This window comes from Myotis brandtii, unplaced genomic scaffold (genome assembly GCF_000412655.1).
Source record: "Myotis brandtii unplaced genomic scaffold, ASM41265v1 scaffold1533, whole genome shotgun sequence".
NCBI classification, from domain to species: domain Eukaryota; kingdom Metazoa; phylum Chordata; class Mammalia; order Chiroptera; family Vespertilionidae; genus Myotis; species Myotis brandtii.
The window spans coordinates 83,826-99,158 of record NW_005355554.1 but is presented as its reverse complement, the minus strand read 5'-3'; the positions used below and the strand labels follow the sequence as shown (position 1 = coordinate 99,158).

General features: G+C 45.5%; 2 protein-coding genes across 3 annotated transcripts in view; both read left to right on the top strand.

Moving 5' to 3' along the window:
* LOC102255456 (GTPase IMAP family member 5) overlaps positions 1-4,816 on the top strand; it is a 10,035-nt gene extending 5,219 nt beyond the window's left edge. The window contains exons 2-3 of one of the 2 annotated variants that reach the window (XM_005861537.2): positions 2,410-2,458; positions 3,749-4,816. In XM_005861537.2, coding sequence (XP_005861599.1) covers positions 2,416-2,458; positions 3,749-4,626 — 921 coding nt within the window. In that variant the 5' untranslated portion in view covers positions 2,410-2,415 and the 3' untranslated portion in view covers positions 4,627-4,816. The remainder of the gene's footprint in view (positions 1-2,409; positions 2,459-3,748) is intronic. The other variant, XM_014535868.1, reaches the window with a different exon arrangement.
* Positions 4,817-11,887: 7,071 nt separating this feature from the next.
* Positions 11,888-12,523, top strand: LOC102256865 (calmodulin). The gene has a single exon (XM_014535869.1). The coding sequence runs from the start codon at positions 11,987-11,989 to the stop codon at positions 12,404-12,406; it is 420 nt and encodes a 139-aa protein (XP_014391355.1). The 5' UTR covers positions 11,888-11,986; the 3' UTR covers positions 12,407-12,523.
* Positions 12,524-15,333: the final 2,810 nt, after the last annotated feature.

Here is a 15,333-nt window from a genome sequence, read left to right as displayed (position 1 = left end):
CATGCGGGAGGCAACCAATCAATGTGTCTCTCTCACATCAATGGTTCTCTCTCTCTCTCTCTCTCTCTCTCTCTCTCTTTCTTTCCCATCCTCTCTTTCTTTATTTCTCTCTCTCTCCCTCTCTCTCTCTCTCTCTCTCTCTCTCTCTCTCTCTCTCATCAATAAAAACATATATTAAAAAAGTAACTGTTTCTATCTGGTTTGGCTCAATGCATAGAGCGTTGGCCTGCAGGCTGAAGGGTCCCAGGTTCGATTCCCCAGTCAAGGGCACATGCCCGGTGTTGAGGGCTTGATTCCCAGTGGGGAGCATGCAGGAGGCAGCCAGTCAATGATTCTCTCTCATCATTGATGTTTCAGTCTCTCTATCTCTCCCTTCCTCTCTCTGTAATCAATAAAAAAATATTTTTAAAAGTAACTGAAGCTTCTTTTTAAAAATATTATTGGATAAAATGTTACACAAATAATGTCATTTATGTAAAATTTTAAGATGTTTTTGCATAACCTATAGATACATGTGTATATATAACTATAAGTACATACATGAAATGATACATAAAAACCTCAGAATATTGGTTGCCTCTGAAGGGCAGAGGGAGGGTGAACAAGACTGGGGAGTCAAAAAAACATAAATGAAGTTCTATGTGTACTGTGTTAGCTTTTTAATCAAACAGAATAGCTTCAGTAAAAATGCCAAAATACTTACATTTGTTCATTGCAAATTGTAGGTTTTGGTTTTATAACTCTGTATTTCTTCACTTAAAAATATGTTTCATAACTGCATAATATTTAAAACTGAATAAGTAAATACAACCTCATCTTAGGTATAGCTGTATGTGACATACTTGCCTCTTCTAACACCAAGATGAGTGACACAATGTTATGCCTCATTTGAAGGAAACATTTATGCCAATTGATGCCAGTGCTTGTGCCAATTTCTGTTTAAATCTACTGGGATACAAAATGGTGATCACTGGGAGACAAGGACCTCAGAGCCAGCCAGGAAAACATTTGATTAAACACTGAGCAGGAAGTGAGTTGTTCTTGAATTTGTCCTCAGTGTTGATTCTTTCTCTTCGGCCATGGCACAACTTTCTCTCCACCAACTCAGGGGCTAACAACAAACATGCTAGAACAGAGAAAGAAATTGCCTTGCTGCTAATGGCATTGGCTTGTTTGAAGTAATGAGAATTTCTAGTGCCCGGCACTCTTTGTGTCACATGGGTATGCGATGGCCAAGAGGAAAAGTACAGTGCACCTTGCCAGGAGACGGTTGGATCTGGGACATGAGTCCTTCAAGGACTGACATGAGAGAGAGAGTACTGTTTCCAGAAAGTTAGCCTACTTTGATTCCAAAACATAAAATAAGATAATGTTCCCCCCCCTCATTCCATAAAGAATGCTTTTTTCATTTCATGCCTTTTCCAGTTGGAGGGACATAAGCAACTGATTGCTTTTAAACATTTGCTCCTTTCCTGTAAGCTAAGTAACAAAACTAAACAAAGAGAGCCACCAAGCATTGTGAGAACAGTGCAATGTGTTAGCAGCACCTGGTTTGCTGAAAGTTATTTATTGATGTTTGCAAGTATAATGTGAGTTAGAAAATTAACAATGAAAATGGCTCCTCGATGGAGAATTTGCATTAGGTGTCTGAACTGGAGGTGCCCTCAGGCCTTACCAACTCCCAAGTGGAATCTTAACAGACAATTGCGTGGATTGCTAATGGGAGTGGGGTTCTTGGGGCACTGCTGGAATAAGCATTTCCAGGGTCCTCAGAGGGAGGATAAGATGTGCAAAAAGAATTTTCTAAGACTCACACAGGAGGATGAATGATTTTTTTTTTTGCATGGAATTATATCCTGGGTTTCAATCCCATTTCCTTCAATGCAGTCCTGGAAGAGGTGCAGCTGAGGATTCAGTAGAGGTAGAAGCAAAGTCAGGGTCCCAGTGTCCAAAGTTTCTATTCCATGGTGGACTTGGGTCTGGCACAGCGTCAGGATATTTGCAGTCCATCAGCCCATGTGTGGGTCCACATGGCTGTGAGCCATGTGGCAAATGCAAGAGATCAGGAGCCTGAGAGTCCCCAGGCCAGGAGTCAAGCTCTAGGACGAGGTAATGGAGCTAATACTTCTGTTTAGGAGATTAAATATCTCAAATCTCTCCTTGCTTGCAGTGGCCACACCTGCTCTGCCCAATGACCTGTTCCCAGTTGTGACTGAAAGCAAGTACCTTCCTTCTGTCACCCAAACTTTACTGGGCATATGTTGAACTTCAGCTTCCTGGTGAATGACTGTAATGCACAAATGACTATAATATTTGGCCTTCCCTTTGCTCTTTTTCAGTTATTGAAAACTGGGTTAATTATAAGGGTATCAGACACTTGCTTTTATTCTTTTCCTATGCTTCTTCCAGAAGAGAATGGAAGGACCTCTGATGAGCAAATATGGAACTATGACTAAAGGTAAGAAAGCTTCCAAGTTCTTAAAAGGCACCAGACCCTCACCTCAAACACAGTGACAGAAACCCAGTGATTTTAAACTGAAGAAGAAAAACATAGTACTCATTTTTTTCTTTACCTTTCCAGCCATCGTCACACACACACACACAACTGACCCCTCAGTACAATGCTCTCCAGGCACATGACGTGTGGGAAATGTGGAAATGCAACTTCAAGTCAGAATTTGCAGGATTTTGATCTGAATTGTAAATAAATTTTCTCTTTCCTTGTCTGCTCTGAGCTGAAGAAATGGAAAAGTTTTTCAGAGAGATTTAGTAATCATGTTTGCTACAAAAACATCCCAGACACTGCAGAAAGGAAGAACCAACACAGAGTAGGAATTAAATCATCGATTTTAGAAGCCTACAGTGAATGTGGAATCCATTTGAGCTCATAAGAACTCTAGAACATCTCCTTTTCATCTTCCTTCATCCCTTGAAGGTTTTAGCTCTTGGCTCAGTGTTTCCCTCCCCAGCATCACTTTTGTTAACTTCCTGTAACTCAATCAGCCATACAGGTGACCTTTCCATCACATGTACTACTAATGGTCTTAACATCCACGCCTCTTCAGCCACCCATCCTGGGTCATCTCCCAGTCTTTGCCTTTGACATTATCTACAACCTTTCGGCTGTCTCAATTTCAAGCATCCAACTCCCGATCCAAAGAGCAGAGGTCCAGGGACCTCAACTGGTCCTTGGTTGAGGTCACACAAGAGCATGAGTGAATTTTTGCCTGGAATTATATGGAGGTGAGACTCACTTTCATCTGAGACTCCCTTTCATCCCAAGGTTTAGATAAATAATGAATGTGTTGAGCACTTCTACACATGTGTGCCTGGGAATTTGTGGGTGAAAAGAGGTGGTAATATTTTGCCATGTGTGAGTTCTCATCCACTGCCTCCTTCTAATCTCACATTTATTTAGCATGAAACTGGCCTAGACACCATCCCTGGAAAAACACAGGGACCACTTTACTTTCAGAAAAACTATATCATCCCTGGTTTAGCTGAAGGGCGTGGAGCATCCTTGTCAGTGTAGCAGTTATTACTCTTGGCTATGGGTCCAACCTGGGCTTCCTATATAGACTTTCTATGACCCAGGAACCTAATACAGTTGCCAGCACATTTGTGTGTGTATTTAGATATGACAGTTTCCTGGGAGGGAGGTCCACAGATTTAATGAGATACCACAAGGGTCCATGACCAAAAAATCTGAAGCAACACTGGCTTAGTAAGACACACATTTCTTTTTCAGGCAGTGTAGAAGATAACCGATTTGGATCATCATCCTCACTGAGGCTGGTCCTGGTGGGCAAATCCGGCTGTGGGAAAAGTGCCACTGGGAACAGCATCTTCTGCCAGCCTGTGTTTGAGTCCAGACTGGGGGCCCAGACTGTGACCCAGAGCTGCAAGGTGGCCACAGGCACATGGAATGGGAAGAACATCCTGGTGGTTGACACGCCCTCCATCTTTGAGGAAAAGTCCCAGGACCTAGAGATGTACAAGGACATCGGGGACTGCTACCTGCTCTCCGTCCCAGGACCCCACGTGTTGCTGCTGGTGACGCAGCTGGGGCGCTTCACTGCCCAGGACACGGTGGCAGTGAGGAGGGTCAAGGAGGTCTTTGGGGCAGGAGCCATGAGACACGTGGTAGTCCTCTTCACCCACAAGGAGGACTTAGGGGATGGGTCCTTGGATGAGTATGTAGTCAACACGGACAACCACAGCCTGAGGAGCCTGATCCAGGAGTGTGGGAGGAGGTACTGTGGCTTCAACAACCGGGCCACTGGGGAGGAGCAGAGGGCGCAGCTGGAGGAGCTGATGGCTGTGGTCGAGAGCCTGGAGAGAGAGCACCAGGGCGCCTTCTACACAAACGACCTCTACTTTGATGCACAGATGCTCAAGGAAGGCAGGGTCAGCACCACTGGAGAAGAGTACAGGCGTTACCTGGCCAAGGTGAAAGCGCACGTTGAAAAGCAAAAGCGAATCCTGATGGAGACCCAGAGTCACCGGGTGTCCATCGTGCTCCTCAGAGTCAGAAAGTGGATGCGTTCTAACATTGGGTTATCTGCTTTCCTTGTGATCTGCATTTTGATTTTTCTTGCCCTTTTAATTAAGTTGTGTATTCCTTAAAGATGCTGAGCATTTTCAGCTGACTTCTACAATTGACTTCTTTTTTTCTAAGACTCACCATCTGTGTCTGTGTTTGTAAGAAACTTAGGTGCTTTTTGCTTAAGTTCAGTTTTCATTTCTCTTCCTTGCATTAGACATGCCATTCATGTTCTCCTAGTGTTTCTAGATAAATAAAATCCAAAGGAAAATATATTTCTTTTTTGATTTGTTAAATATCATGGAGGTAAATAATAACTTAGCTAGATACAATCCTGGAATCTTTGGGAGGGTTTTGTAGGAAGGAAGGTGAGAGGACTGTGATATTACACATTGATGGAAGAAATATATTACATTAGAAGCTGGGTGTAGAATTCCTTATATTTTTCAGAAATGTGCCCTGATTTCATCATAGGCTGTAAGAGATGACACCCATCACCACCGCCACCTGGGAGAGGATGTTTTGGGGGGAATTTTGGAGGCATGAGGGAGGTGGGGAGGAAAGTGGGAGGGGACATGGACAAGTGAAGAGAAGAGAAAATGGTCACAGAGTTGGGATGGGGTGAGGCCTTGGGGAAAGCAGAGACAGTGGCTGGGGGGAAAATAGGAACTGGGGTTTCATAGAGCAGAGCCAGACAGTGGATTAGGCTCAGCAGACTACATGATCTCAGTCACTTACAAAGGAAATGGTGGATGGACAAGATGTAAGTGATGTGTGAGGTTGAATTCCATAAAACTTTGTGAACACTGAAATTTGAATTTCACTGACTTTCCAATGTGGCGATGAAACATTCTTCTTTTTCTGATGTTGGTACGCTTGAAGCTGTCCCAGAGGCTCCTTACACTATCTTCGTATTTTCGGATTCTTTTTTCATTTTGCTTTTCCGGTTGGGTGTTTTTTGCTTCTTCGCATTTCAAATCTTTGGCTTGATTCTTGCGCTCCTCTGGTCTGCTATTGGGTGTAATATTCTTTATTTCAGAGCGTGTATGCTTAATTTCTAGTTTCTTTATCATAGCATCGAGGGTCTCATTAGTTTTCGTGAAGCTCTCCAAAAGTTTATTGCAAGCCCTCAAAATTGCGTTTTTTAGCTCTATATCCTCCATTTCTGTCATGTTTTTTTGTCTCCGCATTTTTTATGCTTTCTTGGTGCACCCCCTAGTGGTCTTTGTGCGCAGTCTTGTTCTAGTTGAGCCTTGATTGTTGTAGTTAATACTAGAGGGATTTGACCACCAGGCCGACTGGCTGTGTGAATCAGCTGTGTCTGCCGCGGAAAACTTCTGTCCTCTGGGGAGGTGCTAATCTAGCCTTTGCCTGAGGCGATCTGGCAAATGGCTCTGCGCAGGGCTTGGGCGGGGCGGGCTCAACAGGGCGGGCGGAGGGAGTGGTTATGGCCCCTCTCAGTCCCGTTCCCAGAGGCTCTGCTTCTCAGAACCCCCGGAACCGCTGCAAACCTCGGAGGGAAAGCTGCCTTCCAACTGATGCCAGACACTCCCGCTTCTCCCGTTTGGGTCCGAGTCCCCAGCGATTCGCCCGTATCTGGAGCTCAGAGTCTGAGACTCCCCCCTGACCGAAAACGACAACCGCGCTCTCAGCCACCAGCCCGCTTTGCGCGCGCACCTCCGCACCTGAGTTTTTTCCACACTGCGCCTCCTCTGAGCCTCGGTGTGCTGTTATTTTTCCTTCTAGTTGAAGAGTCTCTCCTCAGCCAGCCTTCCTGTGGTTCTGGGTGATGTCTGTTCCGTCTTTTAGTTGTATTTTTGAAGTGGTTGTTTGCGGCAGCAGTCTGCGGTGTTTACCTATGCCGCCATCTTGGTCTCTCCGGACTCTATTTATTCAACTTTTAAAATATCTAAAAGCCCTTCCTTCTTAGCTGGGAGGCTGTAAAACTGGCAGCAGGCCAATATGGTCCCACCTGCGATTACAGTAAATTCCCATTGTTGGTGGAACTGTATTGTGAAGCAGCCTCTTTAGCCCCAAAGTCAGTACAATCACATCTGGGAACTCAGGGAAGGAGGGGTGTTCACCACCTCCAAGGCAGCAAAAAGAAGAGGGCAGGCATTAGGGTGACATCTGGGCAGAGGTCATGAAGTTACAGTAGTGGAAATTGGAAGCCAGATGAAGTCCCCAAGTAGCCCCTGCCCCACCCTCTCCTTCTTTTCGTGGTTGTCCCCCTTTCTCTGCTCATTTTTACCCTGTACTGCAGACCTGCAGTTGTCCCAGCAGCGTGAGACTGGATGGGTAAATGATCAGGTCTGGGAGGACTCTTAGGAACTCAATGGTGCCACCCAGCTGTCATTCTCCAAACCTCTACTGGTAACAGAGGTGTCGCCTTGATCTTACCAGCTGTAGCACATTACTGACTCCAAACACCCACAGGGAGAGTTATGTACAAGCTCTTCAAACCCTGTCCACCCTAAAGAACTTGCGTTCTCTGACCCGGGATCACCTCCCCAACGCTGATCCCAAACTGTCCAACCTGCCTAAGTCTCCCCCTTCCTAGACTTAATTCAGTCCAGCTGCACAGCCATTTATTTCACAAATACTGAGTGTCAGCTTCTCTACACCACCCCAGGAATGTAAGAGAAATAATGCAAGATTCCTGCTTCCAAAAGCAACTGTGTGATAGACGATGGAGTTGCAGGAAAATGGGGTGTGAGAAAAAGGATTTGGAGGTCAGACATTGGCCAAAGGGAGAGCACGCCGGCTCAGCATGGGCTCCCTAGATGGGTGGTGCTAGAGCTGCTGGGAACCCACTGAGACACTTTGGGCTGCGGGAGGCCACGGACAAGGGGGGAATGAGAACCAGCACACAGGGACGGTACAGCAAGGGGCAGGGTTGGGCCAGGGTCTGTGCATCACCCTCAGGACTCAAGGGCTGTCAGCAGAGAACAGAAAGTCATTAGATATTGTCTGCATGTCAGAGCAGATTAGCAGACAATATTTTAGGAAGATCACGAGGCAGCAATGTGGTGACTGGATTGTATGAGAGTAAACCTAGGGGCAAGAGAACATTTAGAAGGAAAGAATTCCATCTCAGGGATCAGGGTCTGAGCCTTAACAAAATGAAGACTCAAATGGGAGACACTGAGGAGGTGCTGGAATCAACAAAATATGGTCACTGATGGCAATACTGAGGAGGGAACCAGGTTTGTATCTTGGGCCACCCCCCTACATGTGGCTCCCTTCACTGCCCTGTGCCCTCAAGGTAGAGCCGGCTGAGCAGGGGAGGGTAAGGACTTTGGATCAGGATTCCGGCCTTGATGCCCCTCCTTCCAGGGCTGGTTGACTCTGAATCCTCAGGTTTGTTCCAACTCTGCTCTGCTTTGAGGTGTTGCCATCACCCTCAGGCTGGTAGCTGGATGGTGGCTGGAGTTCCAAGCATCACACTCAGACCCAACCATGCTCAGGGGAGCAGGGGGGCTGTGTCTCTCTGTGGGTCTCCCGGGAAAGCAGAAACCTCTGGTCCCCACCTCTGCAGACCTGTACTCACTTCTCTTTGGCCTGAATTGGGTCTCAGGCCCATTCCTGAACTAATCACGGCAAAGAGCACAGGATTGCAGTCATACCCATCAGGTGTCCCTGCAGCTCAGCTGTTGTCACTGTCCCCTGAGGCCCATGGTTCTTTGGGAACAAGTGAAGGCCTGAACCCAACCAGACGTCCATAAAAAAGAAGCAATAGGAACTCATAGACACCAAAGCATGTCCTCTACAGACCATGAGAGTAAATTTCTGAACTGGGGACAAGCAGAACCATGAATCCATAAGGTGACACTTGGAAACGCTTTGACATACAGATGGCACATAGAATTAAAGATGTTGCCAAATGATCAGTAAAATAATAATGAGAAGTAAGCTGCACCCAACTGGATAAACACGAATCTCATAATGCAAAAGGACTCCACATTTTTACACTGAGGAGCACCTTGGACACCCAGTGACTCCGGGTCTCCTTCAGGTCTCACCTATGTTTTTCAATGTGCGCTTGCACCTTGGCCAGGTAACACCTGTGCTAGTCTCAAAGGGTGCCGCCCTGCCTCACTGGGGTTGAGTCCCTAAGTCCTCCTTGTGGATGAAGAGGACCACCACATGTCCCACGGCCCCTGCCCCAAAGACCTCCTTCACCCTCCTCACTGCCATCGTGTCCTGGGCAGTGAAGCACCCCAGCTGTGTCACCAGCATTAACACATGGGGCCCTGGGGCTGAGAGCAGGTAGCAGTCTCCGATGTCCTTGTACATCTCTTGGTTTGGGGCCTTTGCCTCTAAGATGAAGGGTGTGAACCACCAGGATGTTCCTCCCATTCCACGTGCCTGTGGCCACCTGGCAGGTCTTGGTCACCGTCTGGGCTCCCAGTTTGGACTCAAACACGGTCTGGCAGAGGATGCTGTTCCCAGTGGCACTTTTCCCTCAGCTGGATTTGCCCACCAGGACCAGCCTCAGTGAGGATGATCCTAGAGTTAGATTTTTCTCTTCCACCTGTCAGAGCACATGAGTAGATAATGTGTAATTGCTATGGACCGAATGTTAGTATCCCCCAAACTTATGTGCTGAAACCCTAGTCCCCAATATGATGGCATCTGGAACTGGGACCTTTGGGAGGTGATTAGCGCTAGATGAGGGCAGGAGGTTGGAGCCCCCACGTGATGGGATTAGTGCCCTTAGAAGAACAGGAAGGGAGTGGAGCTCTCTCTCCACCAGATGAGGACACAGCAACCAGGAAGCAGGCTGTCCCCAGACACCGAATCTGCCAGCACCTTGATCTTAGACCTTCCAGCCTCCAGAACAGTGAGAAATAATGTTGGTTGTTTACCACCCAGTCTATGGTATTTTATTATAGCCTCAGATGACTGAGAGTAATAAATGCCTTTGGGGGAGGAAGAGGAGTAGGAGAACAAAAAAGGAAAAGACCCAGAAGAAAGAGCATCTGTGATGAATTAGGGTGTCACCCCCTCTGTCTCCATCACAGGGCTGGGATCAGCATGAAAGCCAGCCACTGGCCTGGACTGGAGCAAATGCATCTCCCCACCCACCGTGTGCCTCTCTGGCATCAAGATTCTTTCTTATGGGTAATTCTAGATGCCAGGGTAGATTGAATTCAAGGCAGGCACGATGTTTGAGACATTTTATGGCTCTGGCCTCCCTCTTACTTCTGTCAAATACCCTGCCCTCAGGTTACCCAGGCTGTGGCCTGAGGGAAAACAAGTTTAGGAGGTTTCCTCACAGAAGCAGACTTGCATTTCCACAGAAACTAGGAAGACATCTGTCCTCCCACTCACCCACCCACGCTGTCATTTAGGCAAAGTGACAAGCATTGAAGGCAGTGATAGCGCACCTTTCGAGCTCGTCGTGTCAGCATTTTGAAAAACCCTAACTTAACTCTGGTGCCGTGTCACATATAGAAATTTTTTGATATTTGCAAACATAGTAAAACAAATATTTATATTTTTAATATTTACTTTATATATTTAAATGCCATTTAACAAAGAAGAATCAACCAAAAAAGGAGTTCGCGTGTCACCTCTGACACGCGTGTCATAGGTTCGCCATCACTGATTTAAGGGCTAGAGATGTCCTGTGAACCTTGTCTGGATATTTACTATTAGGTATTTATTGTTTTGGATGTGATATTAATAAAGGGAAGAGTCCTACAGCTTTAAAGTTATGGGCTAAGAAGTTTAGATATGAAATGATATGATATCTGGATTGGCTTTCAAATAATCAAGACAGGAAGGGAGAGAGTAGATGAAACAAGACTGTCCAAGTATAATAATGACAGCTAATGATGATACATTGAGTTTGTACTTCTCTCTATTTGGAATGTTCCACTTTAAAAGTTTTCAAATCATATTGACAAAGGTTTACCAACGTTCACAATATTTCTTTTTATCTCAAAATTTTTAGGTATATTGGATGAAATGAGATACCTTTCAGCCTCTCAAGCAGAAGACTAAGAGATCTATATAGTCATTTCATAGGTCTTAGTAAAGCCTTTGTTGATATTGTGAAATCTAATTTCTCCAAGGCTGAATAATCAATCCTTTTTCAAGTCAAGCAGTTTACACTACTTCCAGTGGAGGGTATGCAGGAGGCAGCTGATCGATGTTTCTCTCTCATCAATGTTTCTAACTCTCTGTCCCTCTCCCTTCCTCTCTGTAAAAAATCAATGAAATAGATTTAAAAAGAAAAAGAAAAGAAATGCAAGGGAATAATTGTCACAAAGGACAGGATAGTGACAATAACTTGGTGACAGGAGAAAAAGCAATGAGATCAAGAAGGAAGTCAAGGGGAAGGAAAAATGGTGGTCGAGTAAGTGGAAGCTACACTGACAATTTAGAATCACAGCTAAAATACAGACAAAACATTCTGAATAATCAACTGAAGACTAGATGGAGAGAACCCTGGTAACCGAGGAGGGAAAATAAAGACTGCAAAAAGATGGCTAAGAAGTGCGGAGGCAAGAAAGGGCTGGCCGGGCTCCCACAGACAGCAGCTGAAGTTCCAGCGGGACATCTCAGCTATGGGGGTTCCCACTGAGAACTCTTGGGTCTAAATCCCAAGCTGGACCCCTCAGCCCAGAGCACCAGAACTGAGAAAAGTACCCAGACAACATATGGCTGTGAAAATCAGCAGGGTTTCTGTCTGCCGGGGAGAGACCACTGGAAATGTAGGCACCCACTTAAAGGGCCAACACACAAAATTCCATGTGCAGCCACTCACCTTGGGCTCTAGAGGGAGGACAGAGTGGACTGTAGCTGTGTGAGCAGAATCCGGGGTCGGGGGCTCTGGAGTTAGAGCTTGGAAGGCAGCTGCCCCGTTTCCTGTGCTGAGTTATTGCCTCAAACTGCAGGGAACATCTTCCTCCAGCAGACCTCCTTTACCATCCAGACAGCTTTTGCCTGGGGGGCAAACAATTGCACCACCCTGTTGGAAACCCCTCGCCCCACCCTGGAGTCAATAGCCTGGGCAAATCAGGATGAATAAGAACCATTCTGAAGGCCGAGGAGGGTCTCTGGGCGCTTTCAGTCTTTATGTGATCTCCTTCTGGACCGGTGGCTAGGAAAAGCAGACCTTGGTGCACATCTTGGTCCTTCCCTAAGGCATCCAGCCCCAGCAGAGGGCGCCACACGCTGTGGATTGCTGACAGCTCCAAACAGGGTACTCAGGACCAGTCAGTCACAAACAGCTTCTGACACTGTCCTGCCCTAGAGATAGGGAGTCACAGCAGATCAACCTAATACACACACACTGACCCCAGCAAGCAGCCAAAATGGGGAGACAAAAAAAAAAAAAAGACTGAAGAGCAGATTACAGAATTCAAAGAAGCTTTTTCACTATTTGACAAGGATGGTGATGGAACTATAACAACAAAGGAATTGGGAACGGTAATGAGGTCTCTTGGGCAGAATCCCACAGAAGCAGAGTTACAGGGCATGATAAATGAAGTGGATGCTGATGGTAATGGCACAATCGACCTCCCAGAATTTCTGACAATGATGGCAAGAAAAATGAAAGACACAGACATTGAAGAAGAAATTCGAGAAGCATTCCGGGTGTTTGATAAGGATGGCAATGGCTATATTAGTGCAGCAGAGCTTCGCCCTGTGATGACAAACCTTGGAGAGATGTTAACAGATGAAGAGGTTGATGAAATGATCAGGGAAGCAGATATTGATGGTGATGGTCAAGTAAACTATGAAGAGTTTGTACAAATGATGACGGCAAAGTGGGGATATTGTACAGAATGTGTTAAATTTCTTGTACAAAATTGTTCATTTGCCTTTTCTTTGTTTGTAACTTGTCTGTAAAAGGTTCCCCCTACTATCAAAAAAAATATGCATGTATAGTAATTAGGACTTCATTCCTCCATGTTTTCTTCCCTTATCTTACTGTTATTGTCCTGAAACCTTATTTTAGAAAATTGATCAAGTAACATGCTGCATGTGGCTTACTCTGGATATATCTAAGCCCTTCTGGACATCTAAACTTAGATGGAGTCGGTCAACTGAGGGAACATCTGGTTATGCCTTTTTTTTTTAAGTAGTTTTCTTTAGGAACCGAATTAGGACTTCATTCCTCCATGTTTTCTTCCCTTATCTTACTGTTATTGTCCTGAAACCTTATTTTAGAAAATTGATCAAGTAACATGCTGCATGTGGCTTACTCTGGATATATCTAAGCCCTTCTGCACATCTAAACTTAGATGGAGTTGGTCAACCGAGGGAACATCTGGTTATGCCTTTTTTTTAAGTAGTTTTCTTTAGGAACCCTCAGCATGTTGTTGTTGAGGTGTGGAGTTGTAACTCTGCATGGACTATGGGCAGTCAACAGCATGTACAAAACGGGTGTATTATCCAGGTACTCGTACACTATTTTTTTGTACTGCTGGTCCAGTACCAGAAATATTTACTTTTATTGTTACTTGCTTTTTAAACTTTGTTTAGCCACTTAAAGAAAATCTGCTTATGGAACAATTTGCCTCAAATCCATTCCAAGTTGTTTATTTGTTTTCCAATAAAAAAAAAAAATTTACACCCCCCCCCAAAAAAAATTACTCATTCAGGTTATTGGTTTATAATTTGTGTGTGATGTCTGCTGTTTTTAAAGCCTTACCTGTTACAGGCACCTCTCACTGACACCAGAGAAGTGTTACTAGATAGGACAGCCTCCTAGCTAGAGGGAGAGGGCTGTCCCCAGCCTCGATCCTTGGCTTCTCATATAAATGAATTCATACAAGAGACCTTGGCTGCGTTGTGAAAAGTCAACTTATTAAAGCAATTAAAGCATGCACCTTTATTGAAAAAGCAAAGCAAGCTAATCTATTTTATCCGGCTTCAAGCACAGATGGGCTTTTCTGGCTAATTCAGGAAAGCAAGTGTCTGGAGCAATTTTGAGGAGTAATATACCCCCCTCCTGTCTATAATAGGTTTCAAAAGATTCTTTTGCTGAGTATCTTGGTACAGATTAAGTCTCAAGGTTTTCTTGTCGTGGTCTTCCCAGAATCCTGGAAATTTTATCTTGCCAAGCCTTGAGACTGCTGGCTTCTCTCCTTAGGGAGTAAAACTGCCCTTTTTTCCTTTCCCCCTCCCCCCTCCCTTTCTGCATTCTCTCATTAGGGAAGTATTTTAACCATTTGCTCTGCACCCTTGGCTGGGGAAGATAATAACTGTTTGTTAGTTGCAAGCTGGCTGCAAATTACTCACACTGTTTGGCCTTGTCCTAATTTTTCTGTCTCAGTTTCCCCTATTCCTCCTACCCTGGAATCCTGTAACATTCTCACTTTTAAGCAATTATACCCAGCCCCAGAATCAGGAAGAGATCTCCTTGGGATCTCTTTGGCAAACTTTTGTATGCTTTCTAACTTTTTGGTCTACTTTCAGCAGTTACAGCCAGCTGGGCCTACTCCGTGCTTGGCAACATTCTTGTTACTTTTACCCTTTGGTTTCTGGTTCTAAGAAGGCAATTGAATCAGTCAGGGCCCTTTTGTGGCAGGTAACAGAATTTCAACTCACACCAGCGTAAGCAAAAAAGAGATTTATCACCTCAGATAATAAAACAGTGCAGAGACTTCTCCAGTCATATCTCCAGTCACTCTTCCTGTGCTCCCCTCCCTTCTTCCCTCCTCCCTTCTCCCTCCCTCTGCTCTTTCTTTCCTTTCTCTTATGATTCTGATGGGGGGGCGGGGTAAGGGGGAGGGCATGTAATAAGAATAGAGCCACAGTTGTCTAATGATTATTCACTTTACTAACTATAGATAAGAAGTTTTCTTTCAGACCCTGGGAAACCAGAGGATGAAACAAGGCTGTAAAAAGATAAGATGCCTCAATGGGTTCATGACTCAGAAAAGAAATACATTTTGAGAACAGACCAAGGACAGGACACACTTTGATTTGGTTGCTATGCCCGGACCCTGACCCCCTCCACAAGTTGGCCTCAAGAACGCTGACCATCTGACCATTCTCCAGTCCCAGGAAGGGCTGAGCTGTTTGTAGCATCACAGATTAGCCACCTTGTGATCCGCCTTTGCGCTCCTGAAGGCCGGACTGCAGACCTGACCCTCCCCTTTCCCTGTTACACTTGCAGCCCACAGCTGCACGTAGCTATCTTACCCCTCAATCATATATAATCAGCCAACTAGCAAGGGGGTGACCGATGGCTCCTCCATGCTACCGGCTTTATTGGAATAAAGGCTCATACATGATCCAACCCCATCTCTGTTTCATTTGGCTCAAGTGGTGACAGGTGGTCTCCAACCTGTTTTGTCTGGTATCAATTCCTCCTCCTGCTAAGCCTCTTCCTCCTCCTCTTCCCCCGCCTTCTCTTTCTCCTCCTTCCCCTCCTCCTCTTCTTATTCCTTCTCTCCCTCTCTGCCTGGCTCCCTCCACCTTTCAGCTCTGCTTTCTGTGTTAGTGTTACTCTCAGACAGGCCGTCTCCATGAGAGGGTGCTGAGCGCCAGCTTACATTATTTTTTTATAGCTAGTAATCCAGGAAGAAAAAGAATTTCTTTTTCCAACCACTCCAACAAAAATCTCAGCGTTTTGTGGGTGAGCCTGGATCACAGCCCATCCCTAAACCCATGCGGTGGCCTAGAGGGTGAAAGTTAGAGTCATAGCAGCGCTGAGACTGGGAGTGGAGGAGGGGTGTTTCCAAAGGAAAGTTCCCAGAAGAGTAAATCAGATGCTAAGCAGCAAAAAAACAGCCAGTGTCCCAAAAAGATTCATCAGCACTGAATGT

Coding starts and splice junctions, on each gene's coding strand:
- LOC102256865 (XM_014535869.1), top strand. CDS start 11,987: ATGAGGTCTCTTGGGCAGAATCCCACAGAAGCAGAGTTACAGGGCATG.